This window comes from Phaenicophaeus curvirostris, chromosome 18 (genome assembly GCF_032191515.1).
Source record: "Phaenicophaeus curvirostris isolate KB17595 chromosome 18, BPBGC_Pcur_1.0, whole genome shotgun sequence".
In the NCBI taxonomy this organism is placed as follows: Eukaryota; Metazoa; Chordata; class Aves; order Cuculiformes; family Cuculidae; genus Phaenicophaeus; species Phaenicophaeus curvirostris.
The window spans coordinates 9,112,414-9,131,628 of record NC_091409.1 but is presented as its reverse complement, the minus strand read 5'-3'; the positions used below and the strand labels follow the sequence as shown (position 1 = coordinate 9,131,628).

The following is a 19,215-nucleotide window of genomic DNA, read 5'->3' as shown; positions in this document are numbered from 1 at the left end:
CTCGACTCATCTCCTCAGGAGGCAGGCACAGCTTGGAACGGTGGCAGAGAGGCTGGGGAGTGATTGCAGCCCCCTGCTTTTGCAGGCAACTCACTTCCAGGTGTGGTAGCATGGGCTCCTCGGCATGGGGCTGTGGTTCTCCTCAGAGAGCAAACCAGAGGGCAGTGTGAGGACCGGGCAATGAGGGGCAGAACTACGTTGTTCAGAGAGTTTATTGCAGGTTCCCAGAAGTACTGTTTGCCCCCAGCAGTGAGCAGGCGGTGGGATTGTCTTCATGGTGAGCCTCCTTCACCAGGATGTGGAAGTGGTTCAAAGCGGAGAATGAAGCCCCTGCAGGAGCAGCCCCAGCTGCCTGCAGTGTGAGCTGTGCCTTCCCTGTGTGGGGCTGCTGCCTCGGAGCCCACCCAGGGCTGTGTGCGTGCAGGGGCAGGGGGAAGTGGCAGGAGTGCCTCGGTCCCGAGAGGAATCAGCTTCCCCCCAGACAGGAAGGAGATGGAGACAGGAAAACCACAGTCGCAACAGGGACATGGCTCCTCACCAGCAAGGACAGAGCCCTGAGGACTCCTTGCCCCCACCCACCCCAGCAGCCCCATCCTTCACCCTGTCCAGCTGGGCCGGAGCTGCAGGAGGGACCCTTCTCCCGGGACAGCCCGGGTGCAGCAACGAGGAAGGGCCACGCAGGGGGAGCTGGGGCACAAGGTGCTGCCTCCACAGCTCCTAGTATGGCTCGTTCTTAATGAAGCGGCTGAACATGGTGAAGGCAGCGAGCGGCCGGTCCGTGGGCACCATGTGGCCGGCTCCCTGGGGGAAACAGGCAGCAGCAGGGTCAGTGCCAGCCATGGGGCCACCACAGCCCAGCTGGTGCTGCCCCACTCCATTCACAGCCCTGGCCCCAGATCCCCAAGCCCCTCAGCCCTACCTTGATGGTGAGGAAGGCGATGTTGGTGAATTCCTTCACAAAGCCCCCGATCTGGTTCTCTCCTCCCTCAGAGTAGAGCCAGGGCCGGCGAGCCACCTGCACCTGGGGCCAACAGCAGCGCTTCAGGCGCCCGTGCCCAACCCCAGCCAGCACCCGGCCTGGCCCCGGCTCTGCCCACTTACCTTCTGGCAGAGGGAGTCTACAAACCACTCATCCCCAAGGAAGTTGCAGGCCATGTCAACATCCCCGTTGTACACCAGGATCCGGTATTTCTGCAGAGCAGGAGCAGAGTGAGCGCTATGTGTGGCAGAGTCCTGGCCCTGCAGGCCACTTTTGCAGCACCAAGGAGCTCCTGAGCACGCACCGTGGCTCCAAGCAACTTCAGGTACTGGTCGTTCATCTGCATGTACAGGCGCTTGTAGCTGCGGTTCACCTCGAAGCTACAGAGGGAGCGTGGGCGTCAGGAGGCTGCTCGGGAAGGCAGCAATCCCCACACTGGATCTGGCTCACCTGCACACATCCCAGTCTGGGGCATCCGGGGAAATGTGGAGAGCCTTGCGCACCTCTGGAGCATTCAGATACGTGCGGGGAGCTGTGGAGTTGGTGCAGGGTGGGTCCATCCGCACCTTTTTCCGGGCTACCGGCATCCGGAACAGGTTCTAGGAGAGAGTTGGGAGAGACCCTGCCACAGCAGCTCCGGGTGCTGCCCCGCGGGAGCAGCCACTCTCTGCTCCCTCCTGCCTGCAGCCTGGTGGCACTGGCACGTGGGCTCACCTGCCGCCAGGAGAACCTCATTGGCATCCGGATGAAGGAGTTGCCCAGGTCGTGTGTGATGAGGTACTCGCCCTCGTACCTGCAGGCAGAAAAAGCACAGGGACTAGCTGAAAGCTCTCGAGGAACAAGGGCTCAGGGCCCTCGCTGGGGGAGTCCTCACAAGCAGCCAGACACAGCAGGACTCCTGCCCAGCCCACCACACCCCAAAGCCAGCCCTGACCCCAAGTCCAGCCCGGAGACCTATCGGCCCTGGGGCCACTCGCACCTCACGCTCCCAGGGACACCGCCCTCACACGGGGCATAGAGGTTGTAGATATTGAGGCCGGACTCCTCTACGATCTGAATCATCTCCTCCATCTGCAATGAGCACAAGAACAGTTTGGACTTGACAGAACACTTGAGGGACCCTGAGACCCATCCGGAGCCAGGCAGGGTTTGCTGGGCAGGTGCTCTGGGGCTCTGGTTCCCCCCACCTTAAGCGTGCAGTTCAGGTTGGAGTTGTCGTGGAAGTTGCACTTCCCTTGGGAGCAGCAGAAGGCCTGCAAGTCCCTCCATAGGCTGCGGGCAGACAACAGGGCACTGAGCCACCCTGCCCAGGTGGCAGCGCAGGCACAAAGCCAGCAGCCACGCTGCTTGCACTCAGCATGCCGCCCTGGACACCCACAAACACACCCACCCACAGGGCCACCCCCACAGCCCAGCTGCTGGCCCAAGGCAGGTGGCCAGCACCTTCCCTGGGACCCCCAACCCAGGCCGTGCCCCCATCCTCCTCGCACAGGGACAGCGCATCCAGCTGCTCAGCCCTGCTTACTCAGTCCCCAGCAGACCATGGTAATAGGCAAAGTAAACGAGGGAGTTGTCATTGATCTCGTAGGAGGAGAGGCCGTTTCCCACAGCGATTCCCTGCGAGGCAAGCAGAAAACAACTCTGTTGTGTTCCCGCTCCCTGCAGGGCGGCTGCGGCGGCGGGCAGGAAGCAGATGCGGCACTGTTTACTGCACAAAGGGAACAGGAAAGGTCGGGGGTGCCTGAGAACGCTGCCCTGCTCCAACTCGGCAGGGACAGACACGTCCACCAGCAGCTGCTGCCAGCACCCCAGGAGAAGATGAAAGGCTGTGGGGCCAGACCTGCCCCGTGCCACACGCGCCTGCTGCGTGGCTGGTCCCCACCCCAGAGCTGCTGCGGAGCCCCAGCTGGGCTGCACCAAGCTTGGCCCCGGCCGGCAGCTGAGCCCAGCCGCTCACCTTCAGGTTGAGGCTGGGGTCCTGCATCACCCACTCGGCCAGCGTGGGGATGTAGATCCCCCCATAGCTCTCCCCGGTGAGGAAGAGATCGTTCTTGGAGTACTCGGGGAAGAGACGGAGGAAATCTTTCAGTGCCAGGTAGTTGTTGTGAGCAACCTGCGGGCAGGAGCAGCGCAGGGTCAGGCGTGCAGCGAGAGCCCCAGGGGCGGGTGGGAGGCGGCTCCCTCCCAGCAGCCCAGGTCACTCGCCTCTGTGTCGTTCGTGGCATACTTCTTGTCGTCAGAGTATGAGAAGCCGACACCAGCAGGGGACTCCAGGTAGAGCACGTTGGCGATCTGCAGGGAGAGCAGAGGAGCTGGGGATGAGCGGAGACTCCTCCTGGCTCAGTGAGGCACAGGGCTGCGGGCTCTGGGGATCAGCGGAGCCTTCTCCTGGCTCAGCGAGGCACAGGGCTGCGGGCTCTGGGGATCAGCGGAGCCTCCTCCTGGCTCAGTGAGGCACAGGGCTGCGGGCTCTGGGGATCAGCGGAGCCTTCTCCTGGCTCAGCGAGGCACAGGGCTGCGGGCTCTGGGGATCAGCGGAGCCTCCTCCTGGCTCAGCGAGGCACAGGGCTGCAGGCTCTGGGGATCAGCGGAGCCTTCTCCTGGCTCAGCGAGGCACAGGGCTGCGGGCTCTAGGGATCAGTGGAGCCTTCTCCTGGCTCAGCGAGGCACAGGGCTGCGGGCTCTGGGGATCAGCGGAGCCTTCTCCTGGCTCAGAGAGGCACAGGGCTGCAGGCTCTGGGGATCAGCGGAGCCTTCTCCTGGCTCAGAGAGGCACAGGGCTGCAGGCTCTGGGGATCAGCGGAGCCTCCTCCTGGCTCAGCGAGGCACAGGGCTGCAGGCCTTGCCAGTGGCACTCCTAGGGGTGCCGGGCGTGCCCCAAGGCTGCACTTGCAGGGCCACATTCCTGCCTGGCTTGACAGCAGACTCAAGAGGAGGGAGTGTTGCATGTGGGAGGCTTCACTTCACAGAGAGGGCAGGAGCACCGGCTCAGGGCCCCCTTCTCCCCACAGCCACTAGCACTCGTACCTTGTTCCAAGCGTAGTCATTGTACTTCAGCGTGACCCCATCAGGCTGGACCTAGGGAAGCAGAGGACAATGTGGGCTGGCACTGCCACGCTGGCCCCAGCGGGATGGCTTGTGCCACGCAGCTGTCCGTCCCTGGTGACCCCGAGTCACAGGACACTGTAACTACTGACCAGGAAGGGGCCGTGCTCCTTCAGGAAGCCCTCCATGGAGCTGCAGCCGGGGCCGCCATTCAGCCACAGCACCAGGGGGCTGCCCTGGGGGTTGCTCTGGGCCTCCACAAACCTGTGGACACCAAGGTGTCACAGCACCTCCCGACCCAGCTGCCTGGCCCCTCGCTGTCCCAGTTGCTCTCCCTCCTGTCCTGACTGCCCAGCACCCCGGCTGCTCACTCCCTCAACCCCAACCTCGGCCGCTCGCCCCCATAACCCCAACCCCAACCCCGATCGCTCACCCCACAGCCCCAGCCGCTTGCCCCGCCAAACCCAACCTTGGCCACTCACCCCCCCAAACCCAACCCCAGCTGCTCACCCCCTCAAACCCCTACCACTTGCCCCCCCAACCCTGACTGCTCGTCCCCCAAACCCCAACCCTGGCTGCTCGACCCCCAAACCCCAACTCCAGCTCCAGCCCCAAGCCCAACCCCGACTGCTTGCCCCCCAAATCCCAACCTCAGCTGTTCCTTCCCTCAACCCCTACCACTCACCCCCCCCAACCCCAACCCCTTGCCCCCCCCAACCCCTTGCCCCCCTCCAACCCCACGCCCCCCCACAACCCCAACCACTCTCCCCCCCACAACCCCAGCCCCTCACCCCCCCCACAACCCCAGCCCCTCTCCTCCTCCAACCCCAGCCCCTCGGCCCCCTCCAACCCCAGCCCCTCGGCCCCCTCCAACCCCAGCCCCTCGGCCCCCTCCAACCCCAGCCCCTCGGCCCCCTCCAACCCCAGCCCCTCGGCCCCCTCCAACCCCAGCCCCTCGCCCCCCTCCAACCCCAGCCCCTCGCCCCCCTCCAACCCCTCACCCCCTCCAACCCCAACCCCAGCTGCTCACCCCTCCAGCCCCAAGCCCCGCCGCTGGCCCCCCGGCCCGGCCCGTACCAGTAGTGCAGGTGCTGCCCGGGCCCGGCGCACAGGTACCCCGAATAGTGGCGGAAGGCGGGCTGCTTGGGGAGCCCCGGCAGGAACTTCACCTCGTCTCCCGGGGGCGCGGCGAGGCTCACCCCCAGCAGCAGCGCGCACAGCAGCGGCCCCGGACCCATCTGCGGGGGGAGCAGGGGCGGTGGGGGCGCTGCCGGGGAACGGGAACAGCCTCCCTCCCCTCCGCCGCCCGGCGCTCCCGCTCCCCCCCGCCCCGCACCTCGGAGCTCCCCGCGCGGATCCCGGCGCGCACGTGACACCCGCTCATATGACCGCGCGGTCACGTGACGGGGCGGCGGCGGCCAACCCGCGCCCGGCGCGCGAGGGGAACCCGGGGAGGGGGGGGGGAGGCGGGGACGTGCAGGTATCCCTGGGCATCCCCAGGGACGGCAGGGATCACTGGGGACGTAGAATCATAGAATCACCAGGTTGGAAGAGGCCCACCGGATCATCGAGTCCAACCATTCCCATCAGACACTAACCCATGTCCCTCAGCGCCTCATCCACCCGTCCCTTAAACACCTCCAGGGAAGGGGACTCAACCCCCTCCCTGGGCAGCCTCTGCCAGTGCCCAATGACCCTTTCCGGGAAAAATTTTTTCCTAATGTTCAGCCTGAACCTCCCCTGGTGGAGCTTGAGGCCATTCCCTCTCATCCTGTCCCCTGTCACTTGGGAGAAGAGCCCAGCTCCCTCCTCTCCACAACCTCCTTGCAGGTAGTTGGAGAGAGCAATGAGGTCTCCCCCCAGCCTCCTCTTCTCCAGGCTAAACACCCCCAGCTCTCTCAGCCGTTCCTCATAAGGCCTGTTCTCCAGCCCCCTCACCAGCTTTGTTGCTCTTCTCTGGACTTGCTCCAGAGCCTCAACATCCTTCTTGTGCTGAGGGGCCCAGAACTGAACAAGTATTCAATGTGGGCGTACCGCCGGGGACAGGCAGCACTGCTGAGCATCACCAGGCATCACTGGGTGCTGCAAGGGTAGCTGGACACTGTGAGGACAGCAGGGACAAGCGAGTACTACCAGGGACTACCAGGGACAGTCGGGCATCACCAGGCACTGCAGGGATATCAGGAACGGCGTGACCAGCAGGTCCAGGGAGGTTATTCTCCCTTTGTACTCAGCACTGGTGAGACCGCTCCTCGAATCCTGTGTTCAGTTCTGGGCCCCTCACCACAAGAAAGGTGTTGAGGCTCTGGAGCGAGACCAGAGAAGAGCAACGAAGCTGGTGAAGGGGCTGGAGAACAAGAGGAGCGGCTGAGAGAGCTGGGGGTGTTTAGCCTGGAGAAGAGGAGGCTGAGGGGAGACCTCATTGCTCTCTCAAACTACCTGAACGGAGGTTGTGGAGAGGAGGGAGCTGGGCTCTTCTCCCAAGTGACAGGGGACAGGATGAGAGGGAATGGCCTCAAGCTCCACCAGGGGAGGATTAGACTGAACATTAGGAAAAAAAAATTCATGGAAAGGGTCATGGGGCACTGTCAGAGGCTGCCCAGGGAGGGGGTTGAGTCACCTTCCCTGGAGGGGTTTAAGGGACAAGGCACTGAGGGACATGGTTTAGTGATTGATAGGAATGGTTGGACTCAATGATCCGGTGGGTCCTTTCCAACCTGGAGATTCCATGATATCTGGGCATGATGGGGGCAGTGGGCATCACTGGGCACAGTGGGGACAACAGGGATAGCGGGCACTGGGATACCAGAGCACTGCTGGGCATCACCAGGCATCATGGGGACGACGGGGCATCACTGGGCATCAGCAGGCCCAGCGAAGTGCCACTGGGCACGGTTGGGCACAGCTGGGCACCACCCAGCACCCTGGCGGGCTCAGTTGTGCCGGGAGCCGTGGGTCCCTTCTCCCACAGCACTCGCCCCCCCGAGCCTGCCCAGCTGTCCCCTCCTCGCCGCAGCTGTGGCTGGTGACAGGGACACAGCTAAAAATAGCAGTGGAGACCATGGCTGCCCGGTGCCGCCTCACCGCCCGCTTCCACCACGTCCACGGCGCCAACGTCCGCCTGGATGCCTCGCGCACGCGAGCCACACGGGTGGAGAGCTTTGCCCACGGGCTCTGCTTCAGCCAGGAGCCGCTGGCACCGGGGCAGATCTTCCTGGTGGAGATCGAGGAGAAGGAGCGGGGCTGGTGTGGGCACCTGCGTGTGGGGCTGACGGCCCTCGATCCGCAGCACCTGCAGCCCGTGCCCGAGTACTCGCTGCCGGACCTGGTCAACCTGGGTGACACCTGGGTGTTCGCCATCACCCGGAGCCACAACCGCGTGGCAGCGGAGGGGGAGGCGGCGCAGGGCCCCCCCGGGGACCCCTTCCTGCTGGCGGAGCGGGTGCGCATCCCGCGGGACACGCTGGTGGGGCGCAGCAGGCCTGGGCGCTACAGCCACATCCTAGATGAGCTGTACAGGACAAACGTGCTGCCCGCCACTGCCCGGCGCAGCCGCATCGGCGTGCTCTACGCCCCGCAGCCCGACGGCACCGCCGACATGCACATCGTCATCAACGGCGAGGACATGGGGCCCAGCGCCCGGCGCCTGCCCACCGCACGCCCGCTCTACGCCGTGGTCGACGTCTTCGCCTCCACCAAGAGCGTCCGGGTGATCCCGGTGGAAGACGGCTGTAGGTACCTGCCCCCTCCAGGGGCACATCCGCGCGGGCGAGGACCTGGGGGCCTCCGGCGGGGTCCCCCCATGTTCCCAGCAGTGGGAGTGTTGGAGAGGGGCTCGGGGCAGAGGGGCGCGGGGTGCAGGGAGCTCTTGGTGTGGTGTCTCCCAAAAGCTTTGCCATGCAAGGGCTGTTCTGGGGCCACAAGAGAGCTCACAGAAGTGCTCAGGCAGAGCTCACCCCGGCCACCCTCTGCGAGCAAAGCAATGGAGGGGGCTGTTCTGGTCCTGCACCACGAGGCTTTGCTCAGCCCCAGCCAGGCAGACACCCTGACCAGAGCCCAGCACGAGCGCCCATGGAGCGGCTTCTCGGGGCCTGGTGAGCCCTCGCTGTGCCAGCCTCGCCCCACATCACACGGCAGCGCAGAGCCAAGCAACCTCCTGCTTTGGCACCAAAACATCCGGCGGCACCACGCTGGCTGCCCCGGCACGCATGCTGTGCCCCCACGCCTGCCGCGTGCCTGGCTGCGCAGTGCCCTGCACAGACACCCCGTGATGCCATCCAAGGTTGGGCAACAGCCAGTGTCCCTCGGCCACTGGGGAGGGGCCGGGAACGCCGTGCTGGTCAGTGGCCTTTGTGAGGAGGCAGGCTAATTATTGCTAATTAGCACTGTGCTGGAAAAATCAGCACATGCTGAGGATTAGGCAAGACAAGAGCCAGGAGAGGCAGTACTAGGGTGCTGCTACCCCCACTGCCGCAGCCACTGCATCTCTTGCTGGGGTAAAGTTCAGCTGCTTTAGTCTCAAGGCTGAATCCCAGGATTCTCCCTGCTTGCCAATATAAACCAGCTTATCCAAATGGAGGTTAAAGGTTCCCGGCTGCCTGTCCGGGGAGCGTGCAGGGGGCAGCCATCCGGAGCAGGCTGTGGGATGCTGCCAAGCTGCCCACACACCAGGGCCCACAATTAGGAAGGGTCTCATGCCGGTAGCACCCACCTCTGGGATCGCGGCTCCCTGTGACCACCGAGCCCTCACCAGAGATTTCAGCAGCTCCTGTTCCTGCTACGCTTCCGTAGGGCTTACAAACCAATCTCGGTGTGGTTCAGCTCCTGGTGCCGTGGAAAGCAGAAGTAAGCAGTGGAGCTGCCGGCAATGCGCAGTGCAGTGCCAGGGGCTGGGGCAGGAGGGGCGAAGACCAGCCCAGGCTGGGCACGCCACAGCCCTGTGCAGAGGCAGATAAGGGCTCCAGCCATCTGATAGCAGCCCAAGGTCAGAGCCAGCTGTGCAGTGTGGTTGTGTTCGGCAGCTCCCAGTGCTGGCGTAAGCCCCCAGCAGCATCCCATTGTTGGCAGGAGCAGGGCAGCATGAAGAGGGACCCCGGGGAGCCACTCCCCAGCCCCCGGAGAAAGCACAGCAAAGCGGCAGTGGTAACACATGGCATGAGCACCTAACTGTGCTCCCAACCTTCCTCCCCAAATGGGGAGAACTTCCCTGGCTGGGGCCCACGAGCTCCCATCCCAGCCACAGCCCTTGGTGCTGCTCTCCAGCACAGCCAGCGCGAGCCTGGGGCAGGAGCAGTGCGAGCTCACCCAGCGCTGCCCTCCAGGTGCCTCAGAGCCCTTCTCCTGCCCCTGCTCCTGGCCCCACCAGCGGCTCGGCCAGCTCAGCTGCTTTTAGTTTAGTATTTGAGAGGAATGGTTGGACTCGATGATCTGATGGGTCTTTTCCAACCTGGTGATTCTATGATTCTATGATTCCCTCTGCTCTCTTCTAGTCCCGTCCCTGCAGACACTCTGCCGGGTGGTCATCCAGAAGCACATCGTCCACCGCGTGGCCATCGATGGCCTCGACCTGCCCACGCTGCTGAAGAGCTTCTGCAAGCATGAGTGAGGTGTGGATGGCGCTGCCACTGGCTGACCCTGTGCCAACAGCCCCCGCAAGCCCTGTGCCCCTGCCACCCTGTCAGGGCATGTGGTGCCACCGGACCAACAGCCGACACGGGAGCACAGGCAGGGACGCCCTGTCCGGAGGGCTGGTGAACGGGCATGAGGGCAGCTCAATAAAGAGCTTCCAGGCAGAGCGAGCGTGCCAGGGGGCTAGCACAGGGAATGCAGTGGGAGCAGGGATGGCTGGCCAACTGTGCCGGGGCTGTGCTACCACCAGCACTGCTGTGGTGGGTGCCCCGGGGCACTGGGCAGTGGTGGCAAGCACCACAGGATCCACAGAGCCTCTGGAGCCAAGAGAGCTGAGGCTGAGACTGGTGTCCTGAGGCACAGGGCTGCAGCACAAGCCCAGCACCAGGCTGGCCCTTGATGAGGCAAGTGCTGGGCAGGTCAGGGCTGGCACCTGCCCAGCTCCCACCTGGGGAGGAAAGTGTAGATTTGGGGTTTCTAGTCCCCAGCCATGAGATTTCCTTCCTCATTCATGTTTCCTGCGGCTGCAAGGGAACTGTCTCCCTGAAAGTTGGGGGTGTCCTGGGACCCATGCTGGGAGCAGCTCCCGAGAGACCCATTCGTGGCCTGGGAATGAGCTGGGATCCCCTGGGTGAAGTGGAGTGAGGCCAGGCCAGGTGGGGCGTGGGAGAGCATGGCTCACGCAGAAGGGAAATAGCAGCCAGGCAGTTTCGCTATTGAGAAAGATGTTTACCACAAGAGTAGGGTGAGTTATTTCCTACGCCCGCAGCGAGTGGGAGCTGGGGTGGGTGCCCAAGGGAAACCTGCAGCGCCCAGTGAGCTGAGCCAGCAGCAGCCGCCGATCAGGCACGTGGGGCCTGACCCAGCACAGGGTCTGGCTGGGGAGGGGACCCCACGCACCCTGGCAGAAGCTGGGACTGGACTCCCTCCAGGCTGCTCAGCCTGTGGCTGCAGGTGATGGCAGGGCTGGAGCTGCGCAGAGCGAGGAGCAGAGGAAAAAGCCCCCTGAAAATCAGAGGGGTGTCCACAGGCACCAGGGAGAGACAGCAAGGGGGTCAGCAGATGGGATCTGCAGCCGAGGGGAGATGCCAGCAGTTCCCAGCCTTCAGAAAGATCTGACAGGAAACACGAGGCTGTGTTTAGTCGGAGAGATCTGATACTATCGGATAAGGTTACAAAACCCTCGATCAAAGGAAATCCCCAACATGGGCAGTCCTGCTCCTGCCGAAAGCGTTAACAAAGTGAGTGCTGGGGGAAACACTGATGGCGATGGAACCACAGCCGTTCGGGAAGGCCCCCACACCTCATCCCACATCCCAGCACGGCGCCTTTGGAGCGCTTTTGTGGTGAGGAGAGATGGGAGCTCGGCTCCTCTCTGTGTTCTCCCTTCCCCTTACTGCCGCTCTGTTCGCACTGCTGTGACCCCAGCACAGAGGCAAAGGGAGGGCGAGTTCCCCTTCCTGAGGAACTGAGAGCAGCTGCTGTAACCAAACAACTCCGCTGCTCCAGACCATGGGCCGTGTCACTAGCAGTGGCCATTGCCAACCCCCCCAACCAGCTGCAGGCACCGCCAGGACACGAGACCCCCAGGAAGCACCATTCCAAGTCCTTCCTGACCTCACGGGCTGAGCCAGCCCCACCACAGAGACGGAGGCGGCTCCCCAGCGATCCACGGCTGATTTATTGGCTTTGTTGCACAACAGATCACAGCTGGATGCTGGAAGGACCTGCAGGCGCTGGCCATGGATCAAACAGTTTTGTCCCATGTTATTACGGTCCCCTCCCATGCCGCACCACCCGGGGTTTGGCTCCCCGCCACGTCTGCCCTCAGCCAGGTCAGCGGCCGGCTTCCCGTCCCACACAGTCAGGAGTTCTCAAGCTGGTTCCTTGGCTGCCTGGTGCAAAGGTGACACTCGCTCAGCAGATCGAGGACCACAACTGCCCCTTCCATGCTGAGGGGAATACGGGGCGAGGCCCACTGAGGGCAGAGCGAGGAATGGCCTCCTGCAGCTCCCGGAGCACCTTGAGCCATAGATAGAGGATCCTACAGGAAAGCTCTTGATTAGGGAGTACAGAGGTGGAATGAGAGGGAATGGCTTTCAGCTGAAAGAGGGTAGATTGAGATGAGATATTAGGGAGAAATGTTTCCCTGTGCAGGCGGGGAGGCCCTGGCCCAGGTTGCCCAGAGGAGTGGTGGCTGCCCCATCCCTGGAGGGGTTCAAGGCCAGGTTCATAGAATCATAGAATCAACAGGTTGGAAAAGACCCATCAGATCATCTAGTCCAACCATTCCTATCAAACACTAAAGCATGTCCCTCAGCGCCTCATCCACCCGTGCCTTAAACCCCTCCAGGGAAGGGGACTCAACCCCCTCCCTGGGCAGCCTCTGCCAGTGCCCAATGACCCTTTCCGGGAAAAATTTTTTTCCTAATGTCCAGCCTGAACCTCCCCTGGCGGAGCTTGAGGCCATTCCCTCTCGTCCTGTCCCCTGTCACTTGGGAGAAGAGCCCAGCTCCCTCCTCTCCACAACCTCCTTTCAGGGAGTTGTAGAGAGCAATGAGGTCTCCCCTCAGCCTCCTCTTCTCCAGGCTAAACACCCCCAGCTCTCTCAGCCGCTCCTCATAAGGCCTGTTCTCCAGCCCCCTCCTCAGCTTTGTCGCTCAGGCTGGATGGGGCTGGGAGCCCCTGGTCCAGTGGGAGGTGTCCCTGCCCAGGGCAGGGGTGGGCCTGGATGGGCTTTGAGGTCTCTTCCAGCCCAACCCATTCCATGACTCTATTCTGCCCCTCCCCAGCCGCTCCCGGCTCAGCCCGGGGGGCGCTGTCCCCGTTCCCCCCCACCATAGATGTTCCCTCCCAGCTCGGGGCCGGCGGCCGCAGCTCCCGGCGCTCCAGGCCGTGCCGGGCGCGGGGCCCGCCGGGTGCGGCTGCGGCTGCGAACCGCGAGGCGGCGCTGCCGGGAGCCCCGCCGGGACCCGCCCCGCGGCGACCAATCAGCAGGCGCCGCTGCCTTGACTGACGCTGCTATCACCCAATCGGCGTCGCGTCCGCTGGTGGGCGGGGGCCCCGGGCGGAGGGTGACAGCCAATCAGAAAGCGTCTCTACCTTGATTGACGTTGCGATCACCCAATAGTCGCGGCCTCCCCCCGCGTGTGGGCGGGGCCTTTGCCGGCCGGTGCGGTCGTTGGGGACGCCGGTTCCGGTGCGGGCGGCCATGGGGTCGGAGGGGGCGCGGGGGCCGCCGGGCGGCGATCTACGCAGCGTGCTGATCACCAGCGTGCTCAACCTGGAGCGCCTGGACCTCGACCTGTTCAGGTGCGGGGCCGGGAGCGGCGCCGGGGCGTCCCGCGTGCCCCGCGCCCCCCGCCGCCACCGCCGCGCTCTCCCCGCAGGGGCCGCCACCACTGGGTCCCCGCCACGCGGCGCCTCTTCGGCGGGCAGATCGTGGGGCAGGCGCTCGTGGCCGCCGCCCGCGCCGCCAGCAACGACGAGCAGGTTCACTCGGTGCACTGCTACTTCGTGAGGGCAGGTGGGCCGCAGCGGGCACCGCGAGCGGGGGGGGCACCGGGCTGGGGGCACCGGGAGAGGGGGGGGACACTGAGTTGGGGGCACCAGGGTGTGGGCACCGGGAGTGGGGGGGGCACCAGGAGCGGGGGCGGCACCGGGAGTGGGGGGACACTGAGGTGTGGGCACTGGGAGCTGGGGCGGTACCAGGCTGTGGGCACCGGGAGCGGGGGGGACACTGGGTTGTGGGCACCGGGAGCTGAGGAGGCACCGGGCCGGGGCACCAGGAGCTGGGGGGGTACCAGGGTGTGGGCACCGGGAGCTGGGGAGGCACTGGGGTGTGGGCGCCGGGAGCCGGGGGGGGGTAGCGGGCCAGGGCACCGAGAGCTGGGGGGGCACCGGGCCGGGGCACCGGGAGTGGGAGGGACACCGGGCTCTGGGGAGCGGGGCCGAGGGTGCCCACAGGGATGAGCCGGTGCTGCCGGAGACAGCACGGAGCTCAGCCTGCTGGGCCCCAGCGCTCGTCCGCTGCAGGTCGCAGCTCCTCTCGGTGCATGGGGGCCCAACGGAGCCCGTCTCCTCCCTTCTCCATCCCAGGGGACCCCAAGGTGCCGGTGCTGTATCAGGTGGAGCGGACCTGCACGGGAAAGAGCTTCTCCGTGCGTTCTGTAAAGGCCATCCAGCACGGCAAGCCCATCTTCATCTGCCAGGCCTCCTTCCAGCTCTCTCAGGACAGCCCTGTGAAGCACCAGTTCACCATGCCCTCTGTGCCACCGCCCGAGGAGCTGCTGACGCAAGAGGAGCTCATCCAGAAGTTCCTGCAGTGAGCAGGGTGGAAAGGGTGCACTGGGAATGCCCTTTGTTGGGGCTTAGGGAGCGTGGGAGCCAAAGCAGGCGGGAGTGGGCTTGGGAGACCTGAAGAACTCCCAAATGCACGGAGATGCAAAACGGGGCCAGAGCTGGGCCCCTCCTGCTTCTCTGCGGGATCCTGGGCTGAAGCAGGACACACCTCTGGCTTGCCCGGCATTAACCTCACTTCTCCATCCAGGAATCCTAACCTGGCAGAGAAATACAGGAAGCACCTCAACAGGATTCAAGCTGAAGATGTGCCCATTGACATTAAACCTGTCAACCCGCCAGATGTGTTCACCTTGGAGCCGCAGGAGCCAAAGCAGCTGTTCTGGGTGCGGGCACGAGGCTACATAGGTGGGTCCAGATGCCTTGTGAGTGGGGGCTCGTGTGCTGGTGATGGAGCAGGAGCGAGGGCCGTGGTCCAGCAGCTCTGAACACTCTGAGCCTGCAGGGAAGCCTGAGCATTCCCAGGCTGAAATAGGAGCGTGGGTGCCCAAGCACAAGGCGATGCCCATGTGCCGTGCTCAGCCAGGGCTGTTTTTTCCCGGCAGGCACGGCCTGGGGAAGGGTCTGAGAGCAGATCCCAGCTCTGCTGGCATCTGGGCCTGGGGAGCAGAGCTCCTGGGGTGCTGTGCACCCTGGCTTGGCCCACACACACCCTGTGAGGATGGGCAGCACCGGTTGCTTTGCAGGAGAGATGGACTTGAAGGTGCACTGCTGCGTGGCGGCCTACATCTCCGACTACGCCTTCCTGGGCACAGCCCTGCTCCCACACCGGCAGTACCACATCAAGTTCATGGTGTCCCTTGACCATTCCATGTGGTTCCACGCGCCCTTCCGAGCAGACCACTGGATGCTGTACGAATGTGAGAGCCCCTGGGCCGGTGAGTCCTCGCTGTGTTCCCTGGGTCCCCGCATGGCGAGGGCTGCTCCTGCCATCCCAGCCGCCCGCTGAGAGTTGTGCTCTATAGGTGGCTGCCGGGCGCTGGTGCAGGGGCGGCTGTGGCGCAAGGACGGGGTCCTGGCTGCCACCTGTGCCCAAGAAGGAGTCATCCGGGTGGACCAAACAGCAAATCAGAGCAAGCTGTAACTAAGGAGGCTGGCAGCAGCGATTCTGCGTCTCCGGCATGTGAGGAGGGGCCCTGGGACCAGCACAGAGGTGGGCACGGCAGAACCGGATGGCAGTAGGAATGGGCTGGATCAAGGACCACTGTGACCAGGGCACTGCCATCGGCTAATTTTCACCTGCCCCAAATAAAGCCACCAGGACAGCTGGGCTCCAGTCCTGGACTCTGTCCTTTTGGCCCCAGCTCTGCTCACCTCAGGGAGCCACGTAGGGCAGGGGAGAGCAGGAGTGCGGGAGCCCGGTGCCACAAGCTGGGCACATGGAGCACTGGGAGCAGGGGAGATGGGACAAGTCAGGCCCCTTAGGGTGGGTGGTCCTGTGGGAAGTGGAGCTGCATACGGAGCAGGTGCCTGGCTTGGCCTCCTGGCTTGTTAAATAAAGTCCTTTATTGTGTTACTGAAGTTTTATGGGAAGTTCCTGGCAAGAACCCCAAACCCTGCCACGAGCCTTCCCGGTCCCTCAGGCCCAGCTGAAGTCACACGGGTGGGGAGCACCCGGTCCCACAGCATGGACCAAACATGGAGAAAGTGCATTTCCAAGGCAGCTCCCAGGCATGGGCTGTGCTGCCTGTGGGAGTGCAGCACTGCATCCAGCTCCATCCCTGCCCACAGCATCACCCTCGCTGTTCTCAGCCCCATTCCTGCCCACAGCATCACCTTGCTGCTCCCAGCCCCATCGCACCCTTGGCATCACCCTCCCTGTTCCCAGCCCCATCCCACCCCTGGCATCTCCTTTGCTGTTCCTGGCCCTATCCCACCTTCAGCATCCCCTTCGCTGCTCCCAGCCCCACCCCTGCCCATGGCATCACCCTTGCTGCTCCCAGCCCCATCCCACCCTCAGCACCGCCCTCCCTGCTCCCAGTCCCATCCCATACTCCCAGCCCCACTGTGCCCACGGCATCGCCCTCGCCACATCCAGCCCCATCCCACTCACAGCATCAGCCTCACTGCTCCTGGCCCTATGCCTGCCCACAGCATCACCCTTGCTGCTCCCAACTCCATCACCCATTCCCAGCCCCAGCGCACCCTGGCATCGCCCTTGCCGCTCCCAGCCCCAGCGCACCCACGGACCCCCATGCCCTCCCAGCAGCGCGGGTGCTGTCGCAGTGGGCACTCAATCCAGCGGCTCCTTGATCAGGCACTCCTTCAGCGTGGGCTGCTGCTGCAGGGGCGGCCCGGCCTCCCGCAGGTCCTGCAGCCGCGCTTCCGAGCGCCGCTTGTCCTTGCCCACCTTCCAAGCCAGGTGGACATGCGCTTGCAGGAAGGGTCCCAGCAGCGGGTGGCTGCCCTGCGCCTCCAGCAGCTGCAGCGCCTGCTCGCAGCAGCCGTGGGCCTCGCCCAGCTGGTCCAGCTCCTGGTGGCACACGGCCAGCCCGGCCAGTGTCAGGAGGAAGCGTCCGGAGCCGCAGACACCCAGCCGGTCCTGCAGCCGGTAGGCATTGGCCCAGGTAGCCAGGGCCTCCCGGTACATGCCGGTGCAGGTCAGGCGCTGCGCTGTCTGAAGGTCTTGCAGGAAGAAGAATTCGAGGAACTCGGGGGAGCGGCGGATCTCAGCAATGGAGTGCAGGTGGGACAGGAACTGCTCAAAGGCTCGGCTCCGCTTCGCGATGGTCTCGGCGGTGAAGTTGCGGCGCAGCCTCTTCCTGGGGAAGGCGATGCCGGCCATGTCGCAGCCGAAACGGCAGCGCAGCCGCCGGTTCAGCCGTTCAAAGTCTGAGTAGCGCCGGGTGATGGTGGCGGGGGCCTTGTCGAACCGGCCAGAGCGGATCAGGTAGATGGTGTAGAGCTGCGGGGAGAGCCGGGCGTCAGGCAGAGCTGCAGGTGGGAGGCAGAGCCGGGTGCGGCCGCAGCGGGGCCTTGGTGGGGCTTGCCCAGGCAGGAGGGTACAGGGGGGGCTGCTGCAGCCGCGGAACTGCGGGTGATAGTTACCTGAGGCTCACCTGAGCCACCACAGCATCCGAGCAGCACAGGGAAAGACAGAGAGAAATAAGCACCAACCCCATGGCAGCCCTGCCCGGGAGGGAGGGGGCCCTGCGTGCACCCTACAGCCACCCCGCACCCACCGCGGTCACTCACCACATACTTGGATGAGCGCTCGCTGACCACACTGGCACTGGTGACCTCGAAGAGCAGCCGCTGCGGTGCCAGGCTGCCCCGCGACTTCCTCCACAGCTCCTGCAGCTGTCGGGTCAGCAGGCTGCTGCCGGGGCGCTCTGCCGCGGCGCCCCACTCTGTGCCGGGACACGGGAGTCAGCCCACCAGCTGCAGGATGGGGTGCTCCCTGCACCCTGATGTCTCTGTGATCCCACTTCAGGGCACCGCAGCCTGGGACAGGGCTCTCCCTGCACCCTAATGTGGCCACCATCGCTCGGGTCCCCCCCAGGGCACTGTAGCTCAGGACGGGGCTCTCCCTGCGCCCCGACATCTCTCCCATCACTCAGGGTCGCCCAGGACGGGGCTCTCCCTGCACCCCAAAATCTCTCCCATCACTCAAGTTCCCCCAGGATGGGGCTCTCCCTGCACCCCGACATCTCTCCCATCACTCAGGTTCCCCCAGGATGGGGCTCTCCCTGCACCCCAACATCTCTCCCATCACTCAGGGTCACCCAGGACTGGGCTCTCCCTCCACCCCGACATCTCTCCCATCACTCAGGTTCCCCCAGGACGGGGTCTCCCTGCACCCCGACATCCCACCCGGCGCCCCCGGCACCTGCATCCTCAGCGCCCGCGGGCTGCGGCGGCTGCTCCAGCTCCTCGGCGGCTCCTTCCTCCTCCTCCTCCTCTTCCTCCTCGTCCTCCTCCTCCTGGCTGGTGAAGCTCAGGGTGCCGCTGAGCCGCGTCGACAGCCCCTCGGTGTCGTCCTCCAGCTCGGAGCTCTCGGGGCAGTCCTCGGGCTCGGGGTGTCCCGCCCGCGGTCCCCGGTCGCCGTCGCCGCCCAGCGCGCTCCGCAGCCGGTGCAGGATGCGGGCGGCCATCCCGGGGGCCGAGCCGGGGCCGCTCCGCGATGGCCGCGTCCCGGGATCCTCCCCGCCCGGCTCCGCCTCCAACGGGAACCCGGATCACGGCCGGGACCGGCACCGGGGCGGGTCTCCCTGGCTGCCGCGGCCCCCGCCATGTCCCGGTTTACCGACCCCCCGGTGTCCCCCCCCGGCTCCCCGCCACCCTCGCCCGGCGCTCATCCTGCCTTTTTTAGCGCGGCGCCCGCTGCCTCCTCTCCGCCTGCTTGGAATGTCTATTAATAGCGAGGAACCGGCCCGGCTGCTGCCGTCGCTCTGCGCCCCCCGCGGCGCCGCTTCCCAGCGCCCGGCCGGGACCCCAGAGCCCCGCAGCCCCTTCAGAGTCATGGAATCACCAGGTTGGAAGAGACCCACCGGATCATCGAGTCCAACCATCCCTATCAAACACTAAACCATGCCCCTCAGCACCTCGTTCACCTGTCCCTTAAACCCCTCCAGGGAAGGGGACTCAACCCCCTCCTTGGGCAGCCTCTGCCAGTGCCCAATGACCCTTTCCATGAATTTTTTTTCCCTAATGTTCAGTCTAAACCTCCCCTGGCGGAGCTTGAGGCCATTCCCTCTCGTCCTGTGCCCTGTCACCTGGGAGAAGAGCCCAGCTCCCTCCTCTCCACAACCTCCTTTCAGGTAGTTGGAGAGAGCAATGAGGTCTCCCCTCAGCCTCCTCTTCTCCAGGCTAAACACCCCCAGCTCTCTCAGCCGTTCCTCATAAGGCCTGTTCTCCAGCCCCCTCACCAGCTTTGTTGCTCTTCTCTGGACTCGCTCCAGAGCCTCAACATCCTTCTTGTGGTGAGGGGCCCAGAACACAGGATTCGAGGACTTCCCACCCAGCAGGCTGGGCTCCTGCTGTCCCCAGCTCCCACCCGTGGGAGGGGGGTCCCAGCCAAACCAGGAGCCAGGGACACTCGCTGTCACCGGTGCTGGGACCTTGTGGCACAGGGTGCTGCCAGCCTGGCCCCACTTGGCTGGCGTGTCCCAAAGCTGCTAGCCCTGGCCATGCTCTGGGGAAGGTGGCTAGCATGGGCTGCAGCGAGAGAGCCTTCGAGGAGGAGCCCGGGCAGGATTCCTGCT

The 19,215-nt window shown here is 64.8% G+C and overlaps 3 protein-coding genes across 4 annotated transcripts; 1 reads left to right on the top strand and 2 right to left on the bottom strand.

Annotated features, from left to right (window-relative positions):
• Positions 1 to 194: 194 nt before the first annotated feature.
• CTSA (cathepsin A) lies at positions 195 to 7,556 on the bottom strand. 2 transcript variants are annotated; one of them, XM_069871829.1, is made up of 15 exons: positions 7,109 to 7,556; positions 5,102 to 5,262; positions 4,177 to 4,288; positions 4,007 to 4,057; positions 3,185 to 3,271; positions 2,937 to 3,092; positions 2,505 to 2,596; positions 2,167 to 2,251; positions 1,959 to 2,050; positions 1,694 to 1,772; positions 1,430 to 1,578; positions 1,284 to 1,359; positions 1,102 to 1,191; positions 920 to 1,021; positions 195 to 801 (listed from the first exon to the last, which is right to left on the bottom strand). In XM_069871829.1, the coding sequence occupies exons 1-15, from the start codon at positions 7,472 to 7,474 to the stop codon at positions 718 to 720; spliced, it is 1,782 nt and encodes a 593-aa protein (XP_069727930.1). In that variant the 5' UTR covers positions 7,475 to 7,556; the 3' UTR covers positions 195 to 717. The 2 variants fall into 2 exon arrangements, with proteins under 2 accessions (XP_069727930.1, XP_069727931.1); XM_069871830.1 differs by lacking the exon at positions 7,109 to 7,556 and adding an exon at positions 5,361 to 5,423.
• A 66-nt stretch (positions 7,557 to 7,622) lies between these two features.
• Positions 7,623 to 15,532, top strand: LOC138728622 (acyl-coenzyme A thioesterase 8-like). The gene is made up of 9 exons (XM_069872123.1): positions 7,623 to 7,755; positions 9,514 to 9,625; positions 12,510 to 12,702; positions 12,783 to 12,964; positions 13,042 to 13,178; positions 13,751 to 13,976; positions 14,202 to 14,359; positions 14,698 to 14,889; positions 14,977 to 15,532. Exons 1-9 carry the CDS (start codon positions 7,623 to 7,625, stop codon positions 15,093 to 15,095), a joined length of 1,452 nt encoding a protein of 483 aa, XP_069728224.1. The 3' UTR covers positions 15,096 to 15,532.
• A 481-nt stretch (positions 15,533 to 16,013) lies between these two features.
• Positions 16,014 to 18,117, bottom strand: SNX21 (sorting nexin family member 21). The gene is made up of 3 exons (XM_069871662.1): positions 17,841 to 18,117; positions 17,207 to 17,361; positions 16,014 to 16,916 (listed from the first exon to the last, which is right to left on the bottom strand). Exons 1-3 carry the CDS (start codon positions 18,103 to 18,105, stop codon positions 16,245 to 16,247), a joined length of 1,092 nt encoding a protein of 363 aa, XP_069727763.1. The 5' UTR covers positions 18,106 to 18,117; the 3' UTR covers positions 16,014 to 16,244.
• Between the last annotated feature and the right edge of the window lie 1,098 nt (positions 18,118 to 19,215).

Bases quoted from the DNA above. Each gene is read 5' to 3' on its own strand.
- CTSA (XM_069871829.1), bottom strand. From the start codon at position 7,474: ATGCGCACCCGCTCCGCCAGCAGGAAGGGGTCCCCGGGGGGGCCCTGC. The intron at 4,058-4,176 runs GTCAGTAGTTAC...CTGCTTCCCTAG, and splicing joins AGGAGCACGGCCCCTTCCTG to GTCCAGCCTGATGGGGTCAC. The intron at 2,597-2,936 runs GTGAGCGGCTGG...CTTGCCTCGCAG, and splicing joins ACCCCAGCCTCAACCTGAAG to GGAATCGCTGTGGGAAACGG.
- LOC138728622 (XM_069872123.1), top strand. From the start codon at position 7,623: ATGCACATCGTCATCAACGGCGAGGACATGGGGCCCAGCGCCCGGCGC. The intron at 14,360-14,697 runs GTGGGTCCAGAT...GTTGCTTTGCAG, and splicing joins GCGGGCACGAGGCTACATAG to GAGAGATGGACTTGAAGGTG. The intron at 14,890-14,976 runs GTGAGTCCTCGC...TGTGCTCTATAG, and splicing joins ATGTGAGAGCCCCTGGGCCG to GTGGCTGCCGGGCGCTGGTG.
- SNX21 (XM_069871662.1), bottom strand. From the start codon at position 18,105: ATGGCCGCCCGCATCCTGCACCGGCTGCGGAGCGCGCTGGGCGGCGAC. The intron at 17,362-17,840 runs GTGCCGGGGGCG...GTCCCGGCACAG, and splicing joins CGCGGGCGCTGAGGATGCAG to AGTGGGGCGCCGCGGCAGAG. The intron at 16,917-17,206 runs GTGAGTGACCGC...CTCTCCCCGCAG, and splicing joins AGCGCTCATCCAAGTATGTG to CTCTACACCATCTACCTGAT.